General features: G+C 38.4%; 1 protein-coding gene across 2 annotated transcripts in view; it reads left to right on the top strand.

The window, feature by feature from the left end:
- The window catches only part of ATP6V1A (ATPase H+ transporting V1 subunit A), a 58,694-nt gene that overhangs the window by 28,442 nt on the left and 9,425 nt on the right, over positions 1 to 20,827 (top strand). For both annotated transcript variants that reach the window (XM_045851625.1, XM_045851626.1), the window contains exons 4-12: positions 251 to 465; positions 1,526 to 1,663; positions 5,050 to 5,201; positions 8,992 to 9,154; positions 9,513 to 9,621; positions 16,425 to 16,547; positions 16,643 to 16,757; positions 17,349 to 17,412; positions 19,225 to 19,428. In XM_045851625.1, the coding sequence (XP_045707581.1) occupies positions 251 to 465; positions 1,526 to 1,663; positions 5,050 to 5,201; positions 8,992 to 9,154; positions 9,513 to 9,621; positions 16,425 to 16,547; positions 16,643 to 16,757; positions 17,349 to 17,412; positions 19,225 to 19,428 (1,283 nt within the window). The remainder of the gene's footprint in view (positions 1 to 250; positions 466 to 1,525; positions 1,664 to 5,049; positions 5,202 to 8,991; positions 9,155 to 9,512; positions 9,622 to 16,424; positions 16,548 to 16,642; positions 16,758 to 17,348; positions 17,413 to 19,224; positions 19,429 to 20,827) is intronic.

Below are 20,827 nucleotides of genomic sequence, written 5' to 3' on the forward strand. Positions count from 1 at the left end.
TTGTAAGAACTGAGGATATTTAAGAATGAAATTAAAATATATTGTTTTCTCTTTATGTTTCTCTTTCAAAGTGCTACTCAGTTGTTTGGACATATATATTTATTAAGTTGTTTGGACATAAAACTAATAAATGGAATCACTAGATATGAGTTTTATCATAGGTCACCATGAAAAGGTCACTAAAACACTCAGGATGTTGGGTAGTATCCCTAAACTTCCATAGTGAGTTTTCCTCAACTGCTGTTTCTAGCTGGTGTGTCTGTTGGAGATCCTGTACTCCGCACTGGTAAACCCCTCTCGGTCGAGCTTGGTCCTGGCATTATGGGAGCCATTTTTGATGGTATACAAAGACCTTTGTCAGATATCAGCAGTCAGACCCAGAGTATCTACATTCCCCGAGGAGTAAACGTGTCTGCTCTTAGCAGAGATATCAAATGGGATTTTACACCTTGCAAAAATCTGCGGGTATGTCTTTGTAACCAAGATTTCTAAAGTTCATGAAAGAATGTGAAATGGAGATTTAGTGAATTATTGTACACTCGTAGTTCAAAGAAGAGTAGACCACAGAAGCATAACTTAAATTTTTCTTTAAGTCCACTAGGGTTATAGAACTAGTAAGTTTTATTGATAAATGAGGCAAATTGTGGGGGGGGGGGCTCCCCCCACAAGGTCCCCCCAGCCACCACAGATGAGAATAAGTCTACCAAGACATGATTTGCTTGGGGATGAAAGGTGGCTGGTCTCTCAAAGGAGAAGGGCCAAGAGCCTTTTCCTCAATAGGCTTTTGCACAGGAATACAGGTAAAGCTCATTAATCATTGTCAGGCAGTAAGGATCAAACAATAGATAACAACACTGAGGGCCTATTTTGAGTCAGGGTCAGATAGCTAAAGAGCTATAAAACTTTGAGGAACAAACTTACTTATTGCTTGGACCTTATCATTTAATTGAGAACATTCTAAACAAAGCAGGTTTCACAGGATTTTACATATTCTTTCTTAGGCCTGATTGCCCAGGGAACCCGCCCTTTCCAGCACAGGGCTGCACCACCCTCCATCATTGTTTCAGGCTTAGTTGGAGCAAGGGAAGTAAGGCAGGCAAGAGATTAGGAGATTTCTCACAGACAATGAGGACTCAGGGGCTTTGTCAAAGCCGAGGGGCGAGGGTCCGTCAACTCTTTTTTCTGTAGCCCCCCAAGTTCTTCCTTGGGGGCCTCCCACGTGATTGTGCCTGTCTTAGGTCATTCCCCCCTTTAGGGAATCTTACCCGTCATTGGCTAACCGACCAGGCACTGGGGGCCAGTTATGGATGAAATAAAAGGAGAAGTGGCGCTCCTGCCAGGGAGATAAGCTTTGTCTTCTTAGTGGCTTATGGTCCGAAGGTCGCTCCCTCAGCCTTAGCCTTGGGGGGATTACAGCTTCTGAAACTAGGCAGGGCAGTTCCCAACAGCAAATGATTTAAATAGTAAGTGTGAGTCTACCTCATGTTTCTTTGAACATTAAACAACAAATGTATGTGTTCTCTAGGTTGGTAGTCACATCACTGGCGGAGATATTTATGGAATTGTCAATGAGAATTCGCTCATCAAACACAAAATCATGTTACCCCCACGAAACAGAGGAACTGTAACTTACATCGCTCCACCTGGAAATTATGATACCTCTGTAAGTATCATGTAAACTTTATCTCAAAGGGTGGTCCTATGTATATATGTTCTTGTCCAGCTTTAGTGCCCTAAATAGTTAGACAATTGTTATTTAATGTGTAGGTTTTTAGGTAATTTTTGTAGAATTGTTTTATTTAACCTTTTTAATTTAAACTTGAGCTTGGAATACAAAAACATGGTTTTAAAAAATGTTAAAATATGGTTGGCATACAATATTATATTAGGTTCAGGTGTACAAGAGAGAGGAATATCTAGTACAATATTTTCCTATCTTGTTAACTTAACCTCCATTAAGAAGCCGTGATTCTTTAGATATAGAATAGACTTTGATTTAATTATCAGTTTATAGTCACATAATTAGTTGCCTAATGGACCATGGTATATGAATTTTTGGGTGAGCCATTTAAAACTTAGCCCTTTAATGTTATTGGTAGCTGCATCATATCAAATACACTAAATCCCTACTACTTTTTGTGGGTATGAAGATAACTGTTACCAGGAGAGCCAAGTTAGAGGGCTACCCCTCCTCAGTTGTTGCCTTAATCACAAGAGAAGAACTCAAGCAAGAAGCAACATGTATAGTGGAAATTAGAAAAGTTTATTTGTGAAGTACACTTGAACACAAAGCTGCAAGCAGGCACCCAGCTAGTCTGAGTGCCCCAACTGTTAGGATCTTAAGGGTTTTAATGCTTGTCACCAGCTTCTAGGATCCCCTTCTTCCTCCCCTTCTAGACCTTGGGATAAAGTTTCAAAGCTTGTTTTCCCCAGCTAGTGGAAATAATACATATAGAACTTCAAGGGCTCCTCTCCTGCAGGGTCATGGTTTTTGTGATTTTTGGAACACCTGGCAAACTTACTGGCCCAGCCTCAGGACTTCTGAGTCAATGAGTGAGGCACTTCTCCCTCCCACTCCTTGCCTTGGTTTATTATCATCCTGCCTAACACTGCATAATAGATTACAGTATATGAATTAGTGGGTGAGCGAGCCATTTAAAACTTAATCCTTTAATGTTATTGATCGTTGCTTCATATCAAATATACTAGATCCCTATAGTCTTCATGGGTATGAAGCTAACTATTGAGAAGGCCATTGTAATGTATCATTTTTCCCAATAAAATGTGATGAGATAATTTTTTAATATTTCACAAGAATAAGTTTGTACTCTATAACATATAGAGAATAAGGAGTAAGAGTGGGATACTGGGCAATGAGCTAGCCGTAACTCACTGGCATGTCCATGGGTCGTACATATAAGTTCTTTGGCTTCTCCATTTCCTGTACTATTCTTAACCTCCCCCTGTCTATTTTCTACCTACCATTTATGCTTCTTATTCTCTGTACCTTTTCCCCTATTCTCCCCCGACCCCCCGCCCGCACTCCCTGCTGCTAACCCCCCATGTGATCTTCATTTCTGTGGTTCTGTTCCTCTTCTAGTTGTTTGCTTAGTTTGCTTTTGTTTTTGTTTTAGGTATAGTTGTTCATAATTGTGAGTTTGCTGTCATTTTACTATACATGTTTTTTATCTTCTTTTTCTTAGATAATCCCTATAACATTTCATATAATACGGGCTTGGTGATGATGAACTCCTTTAACTTGACTTTATCTGGGAAGCACTTTATCTGCCCTTCCATTCTAAATGGTAGCTTTGCTGGGTAGAGTAATCTTGGATGTAGGTCCTTGCCTTTCATGACTTAGAATACTTCTTTCCAGCCCCTATTTGCCTGCAAGGTTTCTTTTGAGAAATGAACTGACAGTCTGATGGGAACTCCTTTGTAGGTGAATGTCCCCTTATCTCTCGCTGCTTCTAGGATTCTCTCCTTCATTTTAATCTTGGCTATTGTAATTACGATGTGCCTTGGTGTGTTCCTCCTTGGGTCCAACTTCTTTGGGACTCTCTGAGCTTCCTGGACTTCTTGGAAGCGTATTTCCTTTGCCAGATTGGAGAAGTTCTCCATTATTTTTCAAATAAGTGTTCAATTTCTTACTTTCCCTCTCCTCTTTTAAGCACCCCTGTGATTCGGATGTTGGAACATTTAAAGTTGTCCCAGAGATTCCTAAGCCTCTCCTCATGTTTTTGAATTGTTTCTTCATTCTATTCCAGTTGAATGTTTATTTGTTCCTTCTGCTCCAAGTCTTTGGTTTGAGTCCTGGTTTCCTTCCCTTCACTGTTGGTTCCCTGTATATTTTTCTTTATTTTACTTTTCATAGCCTTTACTTTTTCCTCTCTTTTGGGACCATACCCAAACATTTCTATGAGCATCCTGATTACCAGTGCTTTGAACTGTGCATCTAATAGGTTGTCTATCTCCTTGTCTCTTAGTTCTTTTCTGAAGTTTTGATCTCTTCTTTCATTTGGACCCTATTTCTTTGTCCTGGTGTATTTGTTTCATTGTATGGAGCAAAGCCTGAGGTGTTCACCAAGGCAGGGCAACCCTCTCTGCTGTGTTGTGGTGCTGTATGTGGGGGAGGGGTCAGAGAGGCAACAGTGCCACTTTTTTGGCTCTTAACTGGCTTTCAGTCAGTTCTCCTGCTACCCAAAAGCCAATTGGGCCCTTTGGGGTTGACTCCCAGCTGGGTGGGCTTATGTACATTCTCAGACCCCATGCGTCTCTACAACAAACACTCTTGTAAGGCTGGACGTTTCTTTTGCTGCTGCAACCCCCACAGATTTTTACAGCCAGAGGTCTTGAGGCTTTCTTTTCCCCGCACTGGAACCCTGGATTGCATAGTCTGTCTCACTTCCCAGTTGTTCCTCCTGGTTTATCTGCACACAGGTGTGGGACCACCAGCCACCACCTTGCCTGCCAAGTCCTCTGGCTGCTACCTTGCCAGGCGTCATCCTCTCCGCCCCTCCTATTGGGCTGGATGAATGTTTAACTCCTTGGTTGTTGGTCTTCCATACAGTTCAATTTTCTGGCAGTTCTGGTTGTTTTTTGTTTTTAATTTTGTTGTTGTTCTTTTGGTTGTGGGAGGAGGCAAAGTGTATCTACCTATGCCTCTATCTTGGCCGAAGTCAGAATAAAAAGTGATTTGTGAAAACATTTATTTGTAATCTCTCTCAGTCCCAGGAGTATCTATCTTTATACTTCAAGACTTCTGTCTGTGTATATCCAAATAATTTACCTATTGCTCCAATACTTGAGCTATCTTATCCTTAGTAACTCCTAAACTGTTTTTAAAAATTAAAACAATAATAAGCACATCTGATTTTAAAAATTAAAACTGAACATAAAGATTTATAATAAAAAGTATGAATCTCCCTCCCCATTTCCACATAACACCATCCTATCCTATCCCCAAGAAGAATCTGGGGTTACTTTGATTTTAGAGGAATAAATGTTAATAACTTTGACTGTACTTCAAATGCTGATGTATTTTTATAGGATGTTGTGTTGGAGCTTGAATTTGAAGGTATAAAGGAGAAGTTCAGCATGGTCCAGGTATGGCCTGTACGTCAAGTTCGACCTGTCACTGAGAAGCTGCCGGCTAATCATCCTTTGTTGACTGGCCAGAGAGTCCTTGATGCCCTTTTTCCGTAAGTTTGAGCTGTGTCCCAGTTTTTACTCAGTTATTTTATGTCATTATTATTTTACTTTCTATAGGTAAAGGTTTTTTTTTTTTTTTTAAGATTTTATTTATTTATTTTTAGAGAGGAGAAGGGAGGGAGAAAGAAAGGGATAGAAACATCAACATGTGGTTACCTCTCACATGCCCCCTACTTGGGGACCAGCCCACAACCCAGATATGTGCCCTGACTGGGAATTGAACTGGCAACCCTTTGGTTTGCAGGCCCATACTCAATCCACCGAGCTACACCAGCCAGAGCTGTAGGTAAAGATTTTATGTGCTAGCCTATTATAAGTTTTATCTAGAGCCCTGGTCAGTGTGGCTAGTTGGTTGAGCATTGTCCCACAAAGCAAAAGGTTGCTGGTTGGATACCCAGTCAAGGCACATGCCTAGGTTGTGGGTTTGGTCCCTGGTCAGGGTGTGTACTAGAGGCAGCCAGTCAGTGTTTCTCTTTCACAACAATGTTTCTCTCCCTGTCTTTCTCCCTCCCTTCCCTTCTCTCTCTAAATATGAAGTCTTTTTAAAAATTTATTTAGAGAAATAATAGTGAATTAAATATATTTATATATCACCAGTGTTTTCTTAAATTATCCAAGAATTAGTAGATTGGTGCCACTATAAATTGAGGATTTCTAAAATAAACTGGACTCTCTGTGCTTCCCAGCAATCTGGTCTTTGCCATTTTCTTCATCAACTACCCAAAAACCTCCTTTCTCATTACATCTCAGTCCTTACCATACCCTACTTTACTTTCAACAAATAACTTCATTTAATTTGCAAAAAGACTGAAGGGGGGACCTAGTAATTCCCTTAACCTTTAACCACCAAACCCATATATATCCCACTTACCCTTTAGCCTCTTACCCTTCAGACCTACCCTTGGAATTGTTCTGTTAATAATCTATCACTTTTACATATTTTATGGTTCCTTTTTCTTCTGTCACACCTACCTGGTGAAATTCCAACTATAAATCAGTTATCTCCTTCTCCCAAGTCTATATACAGGCTTCTAAGAAAATAAAATAGTCAATGCAAGTTGATATCTCATTACAGTATAGCAGTCCTTCTGCAGTTCCCTAATCATCATTCTCTGGATCCCATTTGAAACCTCTCCACTTGCCTCTGATCTTAAACTCCACTGTTCTTTCTGCTTTATTCTCAACAAATGGTTGTGCTAGATCCTTCAGAAAGAAATTACAGACCATTAGATTTGGAACTCCTTCAATTTCCTGCCACCAGGCTGACTTAACATCCATTCCTGTTCATCCCTGCTTTTTCTTTCTGCAGCTCATCCCACCTCTTGTCTCCTCAGACCTCCCTGTGTCAGTTATCTTTCCTTTATCACCCATCTAATGAAAAAAATAAAAGAAACTATCATCTTACCCTTTCCCCTTTTTACCTTCCACTATTTCCTCATTTTCACAGCTATACCTGTGGAAAGAATGAGTCATTGTTTCCACTTTTCCCACTCTGGTTCACCGAATGACTCTGCTCCTGGCTCCACTGTTCAGCTGAAACTACTCTCATTAACATCATCAGTCACTCCCATGTTGATAATTCAATAAGTAAGTTTTAGTATTTTCTTAATTCCCGTAATGGTTAGATATTTCTTTCTACTCATTCCTCCTTGATATACCTTCTTCTTTGTTTGTCCTATTAGCTTCTGTCCACAAGTTCTGATTCTTCATTGCAGGTTTATTCTTCCTTAATTTTGAGAATTCTTAAGAATTTTTCCTCTTTTAGGGCGTTTTTTTTCTCATCATTATATATCTTACCCTCTGTGGATGACTTTATCCATTCTCATTACTTGAATACTTATTTGTATATGTAAGGACTCCAAAATCTGTTTCTTCATCCTAAATTCCTTCTGAGTTCCAGACTCATATAAAAATACCTCTGATTATGCCTCTCTTTCTAAATATCCTACAGATGCCTCAGAGTCAGTATGTTCAAAACTAAAATAATCATCTTAATCACCACTTCCTTCCTTGAAACTTGTTCATCTTTCTTTGTTGCCTCTCTCAACAAATCTCATTATCATCCATCCAGTGAATGCCTAATCTAAAGTCTGTTACTTCTCTCAAGGATCTTTCTTACCCTCCCACATCTAATTATTGAACAAGTGCTTTCATTCTGTTCCCTAAATATTTTTTATCTACATCTTTCATCCCTACTCCATGATCCTGATTAAGGCTCTTACCCTAATTCCTGATTAAAGGTAATTTCTTAGCCTAATCACATTTCATCAAACTTACTATCTCCAGTCTTGCCTTCTTTCTAAGTGGTTGTCCATATTATATAGTGACCCATTTAAAGCACATGCCTGATCCTGCACTGTTTTGCTTGAAATCCTTAAGTGCTCTTCATTACTCTTAAATACATACTCCTTAAGCCCTTACATAGCCACTCATGATGTGGCCATTACTTACCTTTCAGTATTGTCTCAACCACTTAACTGCTCAGCTGCTTCCTTACATACTATATTCCAGGCATATTGAAGACTGTTAATTTCTCAGGCTGTGCTCCCTCTTGGATCTTTGGCCATGCTCTTCCCTCTGCTGAAAATGTTACTTTATTTTATCTGGCTAATATGTTTCCTTTCAGGTCTTAGCTTCTTTCAGGGAGACTTTCCAAACCCCACTCCAAAACAGTGTTAGACCTTGTCCTCCTTTCTGTGTGCTCCTACAATACTTCGGTGTTTTCCTACAATAGCACTTCCCGCACTTCCCACAGTAGATCGCTAAACTTTAAACCAGGGCACACCCAGCCCTGCCTCCACTCCCCAGGTTAATAATGATTTGAAAGAGGTATATAAAGCCATGGGGTGAATGGGCGTGCCTTCTCAATTTACCAGTCACTGAAAGGTTTGGAGGAGAAAAGATTTTAATGCTTAGTATTTTATATTGGAAGAAAGTCTAGTATTATTAAGGATGCAATGTTTCAGTGAATTTTTATGATAAAGCACATTACAAAGAAATTTCCCTTAGTGTTACGTCTCGTTTCTCCTGCCCAGAGACTCCCAGCCCCCCCACACACACACACCCAGTATGTGAGTGCACACACCCTGCAACATTTTCTTTGCTCTGTCCTTCAGATTATTCCACTCTCCACTGCCATGTTTTAGGGAAAGTTTGAAAGTGGCTGCTACATACACTGTGATCCCAACTGATGGCAGTTTACCCCACTGGAATGTGAGCACTCTGAGTACAGAAACATGCTTATCTTATTTACTGTTGTCTTTCTAACATTTCCAAGCACAGTTTTAAGGACTTTGTAAATAGTTATTGGATGGATAAAAGGCAATTGACTTAACATTTTGCCAGAAGTCTTTGTTCATTCACAGTGAGATGTGAATTTTAGGTCTTATTTTTTGCCTCAGGAGACAACTTTCAAAAGTTGTTTGTATTTTTAACTTTAATTCATATATTATCCTTTCATGAACTAATTTCAGTAAGCATTGAGAATATCATTAGTACTATTTTATTTATCTTACTTGTTTTTATATCCTTTTTCCTAAGGTATCTTGTGGAATACACTTGCACTTTTCAGCTATTAAAAATGATAGAGATGGGTGATCAGTGATTAACAAACATTATAGATACAAACTAGGGGACTAATTATATATATATCTATAGTACAGATGAAAATATTTTAAAGTGCTTTCTTTCTTTAACTTACATTTCTGTGCCACTTACCTGTTTTATTTACTAGTATTTATTAGCAAATAAAGTAATTCACACTTGGTTTTCTTTGTTCAGATGTGTGCAGGGAGGAACTACTGCAATCCCTGGGGCTTTTGGCTGTGGAAAGACAGTGATATCGCAGTCTCTATCCAAGTATTCCAACAGCGATGTGATTATCTATGTAGGATGTGGTGAAAGAGGAAATGAGATGTCTGAAGTCCTCCGTGACTTTCCAGAGGTCCGTATCTATAGAATTTCAAATAATATTTTAGAGAAAATACTACAGATCAACCTTCACTGGCAACTAATGCTGTTTTGTGTTAGAGCTGGAGCATTGCTCTCACTCATTTGTCAAGGACCTTTTGAGGAATTTTCTAATTATGTTTGTAATCCAATTTTGAGTATTTAAGGAAAGGAATTTTGAGTTTTTTAGCCTGACACTTGAAAGTTTCTTTTTGTGGTCTGGTGTTTTTCAGTAGCTGGGAGAAAGATAAAATGGACAATAGGCTTTATATGATTTACTAGGTAGACAAGTTGTAAAAAGGGATACAATGTTCTATTTAGAAATAAGATCACTAATAAATGTTTGCCTCTAGCTCACAATGGAAGTTGATGGTAAGGTGGAGTCAATTATGAAGAGGACAGCTTTGGTAGCCAATACCTCCAACATGCCTGTGGCTGCTAGAGAAGCCTCTATTTATACTGGTGAGTACATGAAATTGGAATAAAAGCAGTTAACATTCATTTTTAAGTTGAGAGCTAAAAACAAACATTTTCTTTTCCAGAGAACTTTTCTTTCATTCTGAAGTACCTCTGTACCTACAATCATATCTCTTGTTTTTAAAAAATGTTTTACTTATTATATCTTAAGAATGTCAGTATAAGACATTTATAAAGCTTCCTCAATCTTTTTAATGACTATTTAGTGATGTACCTTCTACTGTGTTTTTTCCTTACACTTTTTACGATCAATTTATTTCTGAATACACCTGTATCTCTATAACTTGAATCATCAGCTTTGAATTATTGTATTTTAACTCCTGGATATGAAAGATAAGAATATCAGTGTGTTTATATAGTACCATCAATCTTTGCTCCCACTTCATCCCAGTTTTTGGTACTTTTGTTTCTACATTTTCAGGATTTATAATATTTACCTACTGTTCTGTAATAATAAATCTAGTATCTGTATCTGTATTAGTCTTAAACCTGTAGTAAAATAGAGTTAGTACTCACCATCAGTCCTTTGGCTGTAATTTCTCCATTTGCTTTGTGGTTGACTAAAATTTTTGGAAGTTCCTTCAAGTAAAGGCTTTGGAAACTACCATATTTTGCCATGTGCCCCTGTGTATAGTGTGCACCCACATTTTTGGCCCAAACTTTCAGGAAAATATCTTTTGTTTTAATTTTTAATTCAATTATTTATATTTAGAAATAAAGCCAATTATTGTATTCTGGGTTATTATTTTGCATACAGATGTCATTATTGCTTTGTAGAGTTACACTTTTAATGCCTAACCATAAATAAAAGAATTAAAAATGTTTATATAGATAGGGAATTAGTACTACCTGTGTATAATGTGCATCCTTATTTTTCCCTCAAAAATTTGGGCAACAGAATGCTCATTATACACAGCAAAATATGGTGTAGTCCCTGAATTCTTACTTCTTTTATAAATTTGGTTTTTTTCTGTTGCCTTTAAATTTTTAAGAATCATTTGGCTGAGTGTAAAATTTTGGGATCATATTTCTTGAGCATTGAATGCTGGGGGGAAATTTAAGGTGGGCCTACTTCTTTTCCTTTTATATGTCACTTTTTTTCTTGCCCAAAGGAATTTCTCTTTCATTTGAAAGCTCAAACTTTTTTAGGAGACATTCAGTATTGATAGTTTGGATAATTTTTTCCTGAGTGTTCTCTTCTTTCTATGAATATGTTTTTTATTTCTGGAAAATTTTTGAGAATTGTTTCTGAAACTTTCATCAGTTCATCGCAGTCAAAGTCTTCATCAGTTCCTTTGCCAGCATTTTTTTTTTTTTTTGCTCTTCTTTTTCCTTCTTGTGGTTTGTTTTTTGTTTATTTGTTTGTTTTGGGGTACTTATATTGATGTTATTAATGCTGTTATTCATCTTTTTTTATAAAATTGTTTTTTTTTTTAAGATTTTATTTATTTATTCTTAGAGAGAAGGGGAGGGAGGAGGAAAAGGGGTAGAGAAACATCCATCAGCTGCCTCTTGCACACACCCTGACCAGGGACCAGGCATGCAACCCGGGCATGTGTTCTGACCAGGAATCAAACCAGTGGCCTTGCACTTTGTGGGACAACTCTCAACCGAGCTACAGTGGTCAGGGCCTAGTATTCACCTTTGCAGGAGATGGGAGGGGGTGGCTTTGCTATAGTCTATAGTAGCAGGAATTCTTCATGGTAATCTGTGAAGTTTATTATTGCATGGAATTGTGTAAGTTATTTTTCATTTTTCCTCTCCTATCAAACTTTGCGGCTATAAGGTCACTTATAATTCTTTCTTTCTATTTCAACCTGCCTCACACCCACTTACTGGGTAGAAGTGCCTGCCTATGTTTTATTTGTCCCCATCTTCCTGTTCTCCTTGATGCCATACCAGCAGTGGTGTCTAACCTTTTGGCATCTCTGGGCCACACTGGAAAAAGAGGAGTTGTCTTGGGCCACATATTAAATACACTGTGACACATAATCACAAAAAAAATCTCATAATGTTTTGAGTAAATTTACGATTTTGTGTTGGGTCTCATTCATAGCCATCCTGGGTCATTTGTGCCCTGCAGGCCACGGGTTGGACACCCTGCTGGGTCCAAGGAACTCCTGCCACTACTCCTGACCTCCTTTAGCAGTGTCCCAAACACAGGGTTCCTGGTTTTGCCCCTGAGGAGGTGTCTCCTAGTTTGCAGAAGCTTAATCTGAGATATGCAGCCTCAGGTGAATTTTTGTGTCTCCCCACACCCTTGTTTGTTTTTTACCTCATTTAGGTGTCTTTTCTCATTATTTTGTTGACTTAAATGTGACCCCTAGTTTTTGATGATGGAGTTTGTGTTTCTCTATTTCTTGTTGTCCTTGTTCAGTGGTTACTTTTATGAGAAAAAAGAGAAAGTAACATTTATCTATTATTTTAAGATAGTAAGTCTATATAAATGACTTCATAAGTATCCCTTTGTATGGATATATCATACTCTATTTAACTGGCATCCTTTTGGTGGAATCTTGGGTTATTGGTAGGTTTTTTGTTTTATTTTGTTTTGTTTTGTTGGTTTGTTTGTTTTTCACTATAATAGAGTTCACATTGCTAAAACATTTTTTTTATCTTTATAAGATTTTCCTGAGCCAAATTGATGACAGTGTTGGGAAGCAAGATCTTAAATGGTCTCACAAAAACATTCTTATACATATTTCTTGCACTTTTTCTTGGAGTGTTTTGTGGGTGCAGTTTTGGTACATTTTTGTAAGGTGAGTTCCTAGGAGCAGAACTGCTAAAAGTACAACTGTTAATGCAGATTCAGATTCTGAGAATCCTTCAAAAGAAATAAAGGACAAGAGGTCTGTTTCTCCACATCTTCACCAATGCTGGTTTTTCCAGTGCTTTCGTGGGTCTATCAAACCCATAGAAAAGTTAAAAGAATGTTACTACAAACACCCATGTACCTAGCACCTAGATTTGACAATTAACATATTACTATTCCTGCTTTATTTGATGCCTACTTAGTCTTTTTCTTTTCTTAACAATGAACTACCGTCATTCCTATGTGTATTAATCATTTGAAAACTGCCTTCTGTCTGTATACCTTTTGGAATGTAGTTGTTTTTCATACTGATTTGTATGAAATAAGCTCTTTGAAATAAGGCTTTTGTCTGTCATGAGTTGCAGATGTTTTCCCAGTTCATCTTTTGAGTTTGTCTGAGTGTTTTTGTTCCCCCTTGTAGGTGCTGATCTTTATTTAGGTCTATGAACTTCTTTGAGGTTTACTTACACATACCTGTCTCTTCTACCAAGTCTTTCTAATATATACACTCAAGTATTAGTGAATGTCATCATAGAAACTTAAAAACATAGCCATGCTTGTATAAGAGAAGATCTGATCGTATCATCAGATTGAAATATGTAATAATTACTGTGTTTTTTCAATATATTTTATTGATTATGCTATTACAGTTGTCCCACTTGCCCCCCTTTATTACCCTCCACCCTGCACGCCCTCTCCCACCCATATTCCCCCCTTTAGTTCATGTCCATGTGTCATAAGTTCTTTAGCTTCTACATTTCCCATAATATTCTTGTCCTCCCCCTATTTTCTACCTACCATCTGTGCTACTTACTCTCTGTACCTTTTCCCCCCTCTCCTCCTCCCACTCCCCTGTTGCTAACCCTCCATGAGATCTCCATTACTGTGGTTCTGTTCCTCTTCTAGTTGTTAGCTTAGTTTGCTTTTGTTTTTGTTCTAGGTGTAGTTCATAATTGTGAGTTTGCTGTCATTTTACTATACATGTTTTTTATCTTCTTTTTCTTAGATAATCCCTATAACATTTCATAAAATAAGGGCTTGGTGGTGATGAACTCCTTTAACTTGACCTTATCTGAGAAGCACTTTATCTGCCCTTCCATTCTAAATAAAAGCTTTGCTGGGTAGAGCAATCTTGGATGTAGGTCCTTGCCTTTCATGACTTGGAATACTTCTTTCCAGCCCCTTCTTGCCTGCAAGGTCTCTTTTGAGAAATGAGCTGACAGTCTGATAGGAACTCCTTTGTAGGTGACTGTCCCCTTATCTCTTGCTGCTTCTAGGATTCTCTTCATTTTAATCTTGGTAATTATGATGTGCTTTGGTGTGTTCCTCCTTGGGTCCAACTTCTTTGGGACTCTCTGAGCTTCCTGGAATTCCTGGAAGTCTCTTTCCTTTGCCAGATTGGGGAAGTTCTCCTTTATTATTTGTTCAAATAACTTTTCCACTTGGTGCTCTTCCTCTTCCCCTTCTGGTACCCCTATAATTCTGATGTTGGAACGTTTAAAGATGTCTTGGAGGCTCCTAGAATTCTTATTTTTTCCTTCTTTTCTGTTTGGTTGTTTCTTTCTTCCTTCTGGTCCACTCTATTGTTTTGAGCCCTAGTTTCCTTCCCATCACTATTGGTTCCCTGTTCATTTTCCTTCACTTCTGTTATCATAGCCTTCATTTTTTCATCTGATTTGCGACCAAATTCAACTAATTGTGTTAGCATCCTGATCACCAGTGGTTTAAACTGTACATCTGATAGGTTGGCTATCTCTTGGTCACTTAGTTGTATTTGCTGTGGAGCTTTGATCTGTTCTCCTGTTTGGGCCTCTTTTTTTTTTTTTTTAAGTCTTGTCGCACCTGTTACGTATAAGGGGTGGAACCTTAGGTATTCACCAGGGCAGGGCAACCCAGTTGATAGGTTGTGATGCTGTGTGTGGGGACCAGGTCTGAAAGGGAACAATGGCGCTTGCTCTGCTCTCAGTTGGATTTCAGTCCCTTACGCCGCTTCCCCCAAGCTAACTGGACCTATCTGGTGCTAATTCCTGTGTGGATGGGCTTGTGCACATTACATTCTAGGACCCCATGGGTCTCTCCAGTGAACTCACCTGTGAGGCTGGCTGGGAGTCTCTCCCTGTGCCTCAACCCCCACAGGTGTTTTCAGTCAGTGCCCCGACGCTGTATTTCCTGGCTTTGGGACCCTGGGTTGCGAGGTCTCTCTTGCTCCCCAATTTTGCATGGTTTATCTGCGTGCAAATGTGGGACCGCCTGGTCAGCCTTTGAGCGTAGTGCCTTGCTTCACAATCACTTCCTCGCTGGATCTGCCTGTTGCCACCCTTCACCCGGCCTCTGCCAGCTGCTGCCTTCGTGCCCAGGCTCTGCCCACTGCAGTCTTGCACACCCAGGATGCCTTACTCGCCCAGTGCCACCACTTTTTGTGCCGTGACTCCTCTCCATCCACCTGCCCAACTCTGCCCTTCCTACTGGTCTGGATGAATGTGTCTATTTTAACTCTTTGGTTGTCTGACTTCCATACAGTTCAATTTTCTGTCAGTTCTGGTTGTTATTCTGTTTCTAAATTGTTGTTGTCCTTATTTTGATTGTTCGAGGAGGCACAATGTGTCTACCTACACCTCCATCTTGGCCAGAAGTCTCTAATTATTGTGTTTTTAAAGTAATGCTTCTTAAAGACTTTGTTCATGGAACCAGTTTTTGAAGCCTCAGAAATCAGTATTTTTTATTTTGAAATAAGTATTATAACAAATAGTTAAGTGCTGAATTTTACAGCACCTATTTTGTTTTATCTAATATAAGCCTCTGTGTCTTTACTGGTAAAATAAAGGAATTAGAGTCATAGATTCTGAAACTCTTATAATGTAACAACAACTATATATTTCTAATATCTTAAAGTTGCACAGTTTGTACTTTTTAGAGGGCACTTGTATGTATCATTTAATTTGATATATATAGGCAGATAGGGTAAGAGTTTTTTTTTATTTTAACATATTAAGAAACCACACTGGAAAGTGAAGTCACTTTGCTAGGATTAATGACAGAACAGGAACTAGAATCCAGGACTTCTTTTTGTATATTAGCTTCTTCTAAGTGGCTTACAGCAGCTGTCCCCAGCCTTTTTGGCACCAGGGACCAATTTCATGGAAGACAGTTTTTCCACGGCTGTAGGGTGGGAGGTATGGGGGGGGGGGGGCGGGGAGACAGGAAGCAGAACTCAGGCAGTAATTTAAGCGTGTCCATGGACAAAGAAGGGAGGTTGGGAACCCCTGGTTTGCAGGACAGGACCTGATCTGTATAGCAGAATCATTGAATAATTAAGACATTATCCATGTTAATAACATAAGCTACTTTGAAAAATAACCAAACAAGATAATTAGTTACGGGTTTTGTGTGCATGAGTGTGTAATATACAGACAAAATCCATATGGGAAATTAATTTCAAACTTAATTATATTAATAGGGATAAGAGTAGAATTTTCCATTGAGTAGAAAAACAACCTTTTTCTACTTTTTAAAATGTATATTAAGGTACACTAGGCTATGACAACAAATAAACCCAAATATAATTACTCGATATAATAGATGTCTATTTAAAATGGTCAGGAGACTCTTTAATGTCATTCTGGGTTGGGACCTATGCTGAAAAGAACTCTTTCATTTCAGCACATGCTTTCCAGAGCTCCTGGGAGCTCTCTCCCTCTCTGTAAGCCAGAAGGAAGAAGGAACATGGAAGGTTGTGTGGCTTGCCTGGAAGTGGAACACAGTACTTTGACTTATCAGCTAGTGGTCAGTGACATGGTGATATCTAAATGCAAAGGAGGCTAGGAAATATAATTCAGCTGTGTGCCCAAAAGAACAACAGATTTTGGTGAAAGAGTATTCTATCTCGTGTACTTACTGCTTTAAAGTTTTCTGAAGCATAAAAATGTCAGGATTATAAATTATAGTATTATTACTTGCAGTTTTCTTCCCAATTTAGGAATTACACTGTCAGAATATTTCCGTGACATGGGTTATAACGTCAGTATGATGGCTGACTCTACCTCTAGATGGGCTGAGGCCCTTAGAGAAATTTCTGGTCGCTTAGCTGAAATGCCTGCAGGTAAGTCTTTGTATTACTTATTATGTAAGCAAAACTGATAGGTTTTGGGGGCTGCCATAGAAACTCTCTCTTTAAATTTTTTTTCATTTTTTCAGATAGTGGATATCCTGCATATCTTGGTGCCCGTCTGGCCTCTTTCTATGAACGAGCAGGCAGGGTGAAATGTCTTGGAAATCCTGAAAGAGAAGGGAGTGTCAGCATTGTAGGAGCGTAAGCACCTAAACATTTACTTTTCAAAGGAAAAAATGGTCATTTATTTTAAAGAGAGAATATTTAGCCATTTCTGAGGGCAGTGATTCTTACCCAGGTTGCACTCCAGAGTCACACACGGAGCTCTTTAGATCATCCTAGATGTTCTGGTTCCATAAATGTAACTTGAGTGATTTATTACATTTAAAGCACAATATCCTAGGAACAATTTAGGAAATTCTATACATGTGAAGGTAAGATTATATAATGATAAAAAACCAATGTGCAGATTCATAATCACTGCATAAAGCCATTCTTTGTTCTCAGAGCTTTCTTCCTTTCTGCTTTGTGTATTTATTTGATTAGAATAATGAAACTGCTAAATAATAAATATCTGTTTCATTTCTCATACTAGAGGGTGTTTAATTGTTACTCTTATTTGTAAATTAGTACTGGCTTCTATTTAAGATTTTCTTTCAAAGGTCATTACTGAGGTTATTTCTATTAAAAAAGTCATTTACAATAAAATTGACTTTCATATACAAGTTGTTTTTCATAAGCATTTCTCTTTTTTTAATGTTTCTAATGACTGTTTTGTTCTTTTAAATTTAGAGTTTCACCACCTGGGGGTGATTTTTCTGACCCAGTTACATCTGCTACTCTTGGTATTGTTCAGGTACATCTATTCTAGTGTTGTCAACTTCTGAGCTACTCCCCTGCCCCCCACCCCCGTGGGCTGTTCTAATGTTATCCAAATCATCTTAAAGTATTTAATTTAGTAACTGAAGAGTAAGCAATGATATATTTTGCTTTAGTAACATTCTTATCACTGAGAGCCTTTAATGCTATCTATTCTTTCTTAGGTCTTTACCTAGGATTTATTATAAACAATATCTCTAAGTGGGAAATATATTCAGTGTAGCAAAGTTGTATTGGTGTGAATGATACTACCCTTTAATTAGAGTAATCCTAATTATAAAAACAAATGGACCCAAAAAATGTGTAATGGCAAAAACTCAGTACTTTTTTTTCTCCTCATTGTGTGGTCCAAGGCATAGATGATCCTATCAGAGGGTAGCTCTTTTCCATTGAGTAGTAATTTATGGCTTCTTCCATCTTGTGGCTCTACTGTCTCTTAGCTTGGTAATCATCTGTATGTGGCTGGCACAAAGGGAAACTGGAGAAGGCACATCTACTTTCTGAACCTTTGGCTCAGACCCAGTACTCCACTCATTCTGTTGATGAACCAGATGAAAACAAACCAGCCAAACCAGATGAAAGCAAAGCTGGAAAAATGCAGTTTCTGCTTATGCAGCTGCTTCCCAGCAGCAAGGCTTGAATATTAGTAGATAGCTAGCCAACATAGCCATTAAAAGAAGCCTAAATGAAAAATGCGTACAAATACGGCAATAGGAAAAAAAACAAAAGTAGACGTATTCATAAGTATGTGTATTATTCATGTGGGAAAAGTAAAATATTTGCTTATGTTTTTGTCAGTATTGAAGGAAATGGCAGAGGCTAAATTTACAACTCTGAAGGTCTTTGACAATGGCTAAAAATTTGAGTTTTAAATTGTAGGGAAAGGGCAAGCAAAGTTAGGGATATATAAAATACATGTGGCCCTGGCTGGTGTGGCTCAGTGGAGTGAGTGCCAGCCAGCCTGCAAATCAAAGGGTCGCTGGCTCAATTCCCAATCAGGGCACATCCCTGGATGGTGGGCCAGGTCTCCAATAGAGGGCGCTTGAGAGGCAACCACACATTGATGTTTCTCTCCCTCCCTTACCCTCTCTAAAAATAAATAAATAAAATATAAAAGTGAATGTTTGGTCTCAGAAAAGTAACTGTCAGGTGTTACTGGATTGGCCCTCTGTGATAGGGAACTGCATTTAATCAGAACATTTGTGGGGGTTGTTTGTATTTTATTTGTATATTTATTTTCAGAGAGAGGGGGGAGGGAGAAAAAGGAGAGAAACATGGGTGTGGAAGAGAATCCACCAGTTGCCTCTCTCATGCCCCCAACTAGGGACCTGTCCGGTAACCCAGGTATGTGCCCTAACTAGGAATCAAACCAGCAACTGCACATTTAGAGGTGTTTTAATCAAAGTGAAGTTTCTATTCTATCTCAGTAGACATTTTGTGGTTCACCTGTTTATATTGTACCATCATAACCTTCAAAACAGTCAGTCAGTTTTTCTTTTTGCTATCTGATTTGACACACTATTAAGGAAATTCAGATAAATTTTGAATTTGATTTGTAGATACTACCCATTCTGAAATTGAAAAGAGTATTATTTTTTAATTGCAAGTTTTATTTCAGTTATACTACTTCAGTTATACTTGTATGCACTAAAAGGGTACATCATTTGATAAAAAAAATATAGAATTATATATTTGGACAAACAAATATACCTCAGTAATTTTTTTAATTTTTATTTTTTAAGAAAAGTTATTGGATTTTTTTGTTTGTTTTGTTTTGTTTGTAAATCAGGTGTTCTGGGGCTTAGATAAGAAACTAGCTCAACGTAAGCATTTCCCCTCTGTCAACTGGCTAATCAGCTACAGCAAGTATATGCGTGCCTTGGATGAGTACTATGACAAACACTTCACAGAGTTTGTTCCTCTGAGGACCAAAGCTAAAGAGATTCTGCAGGAAGAAGAAGATCTGGCAGAAATTGTACAGCTTGTGGGAAAGGTGAGTTGTAAAATCCCACTGGAGTGCTGGAAGGACAGGTAGAACCTTGGATATGCCAGTTCTGCCTAACAAAATGAGCATTTATTAAATATTCTTAAAATAATAGAACTATAGATTATTCCTTTAGCCAGCAGATATTTGAGGAACCTACATGTATTGTGAGAGGCAAAAGGTGATCATTTTTATTTTCTATTGATGAGTAGCAAATCACTGTGACACTTAGTGGCTTAAAAGTGTTTTATTGCTTGTGGTTTTGGGTTTGAGAGGTTTAGCTGGGCATTCTTGTTTAGAAGTCCACACACAGTTGCAGCCATGTGATGGCCTAGGTTAGAGTTATTTGAAAACTTCCTTCACGTGTCTGGTGCCTGGGCTGGGATGGCTGGAACAGGTAAAGGTTGGCTGGGCATTTTGGTCTCTGTGTGGCATGTCCACATGGCAGTTCAGTGCTGTCAAAGTGAATATAAAGGAAGAAAGGAAGTGGAAACCACCAGCTTCTTAAGCCAGGGCCCCAAAACTAGCATAATATCACTTCTGTCTTACTGTTTTGGTGAGAGCAGTTACAGAACTTGCCTACATTCAAGGAAAAGGGCTTTTACTTCAAAATGGTCAATTAAAAGAAGTAACTGAATAGGGCCTTTGTATTCTTTCAATCATTTGTAGCACATAACATGGTCTTGGTTTTATTGTACTTGAGAAATTTACTTCTTGATTTATTTTTATTTCTTTAAATAGAATGTACCCGTCTCCATCCAAATTAGAGGAGGTAGAGGTAGGATCTGTTAAAATACATTTTTTTTTCAGGAACACTAAGGCTAAGGATTGAATTCTACCTCCCATGACCTTCCCAGTTAGAAATCTATGTTCAGATCACCCTTTGAGGTTACTTTCCGTCACTGAACGTGTATACACATACCCCCTTTTTTGTCCACAAGTATTTGTCAGAAAAAGAAAAATACCGCATGATTCCACTTATATAAAGTATCTAAAGTAGTGAAATTCATAGAAAGAAGAGGCTGGGAGGTAGAGGGGAAAGCTGGGAGGTTTAGTGGGTATAGAGTTTCAGATTTGCAAGATGAAAAGTTACGAAAATCTGTTTCACAGCAATGTGAATATACTGTACATTACTGAACTACACTTAAAAATGCTTAAAATGATAAATTTTACTTTATTTTTCTTATCACAATAAAAAAGAGCATCAATCAAAAAGTAGTTATGGCCCTGGCTGGCATAGCTCAGTGGATTGAACTCAGGCTGCAAGCCAAAAGGTTCGATTCCCAGTTAGGGCACATGCCTGGGTTGCAGGCCAGGTGCCTGGTGGGGGCCACATGAAAGGCAGCCACACATTGATATCTCTCCCTCTCTTTCTCCCTCCCTTTCCATCTCTAAAAATAGATAAAGT

Source organism: Phyllostomus hastatus, unplaced genomic scaffold (genome assembly GCF_019186645.2).
Source record: "Phyllostomus hastatus isolate PE091 unplaced genomic scaffold, TTU_PhHast_1.1 phas_contig_86, whole genome shotgun sequence".
Classification (NCBI taxonomy): domain Eukaryota; kingdom Metazoa; phylum Chordata; class Mammalia; order Chiroptera; family Phyllostomidae; genus Phyllostomus; species Phyllostomus hastatus.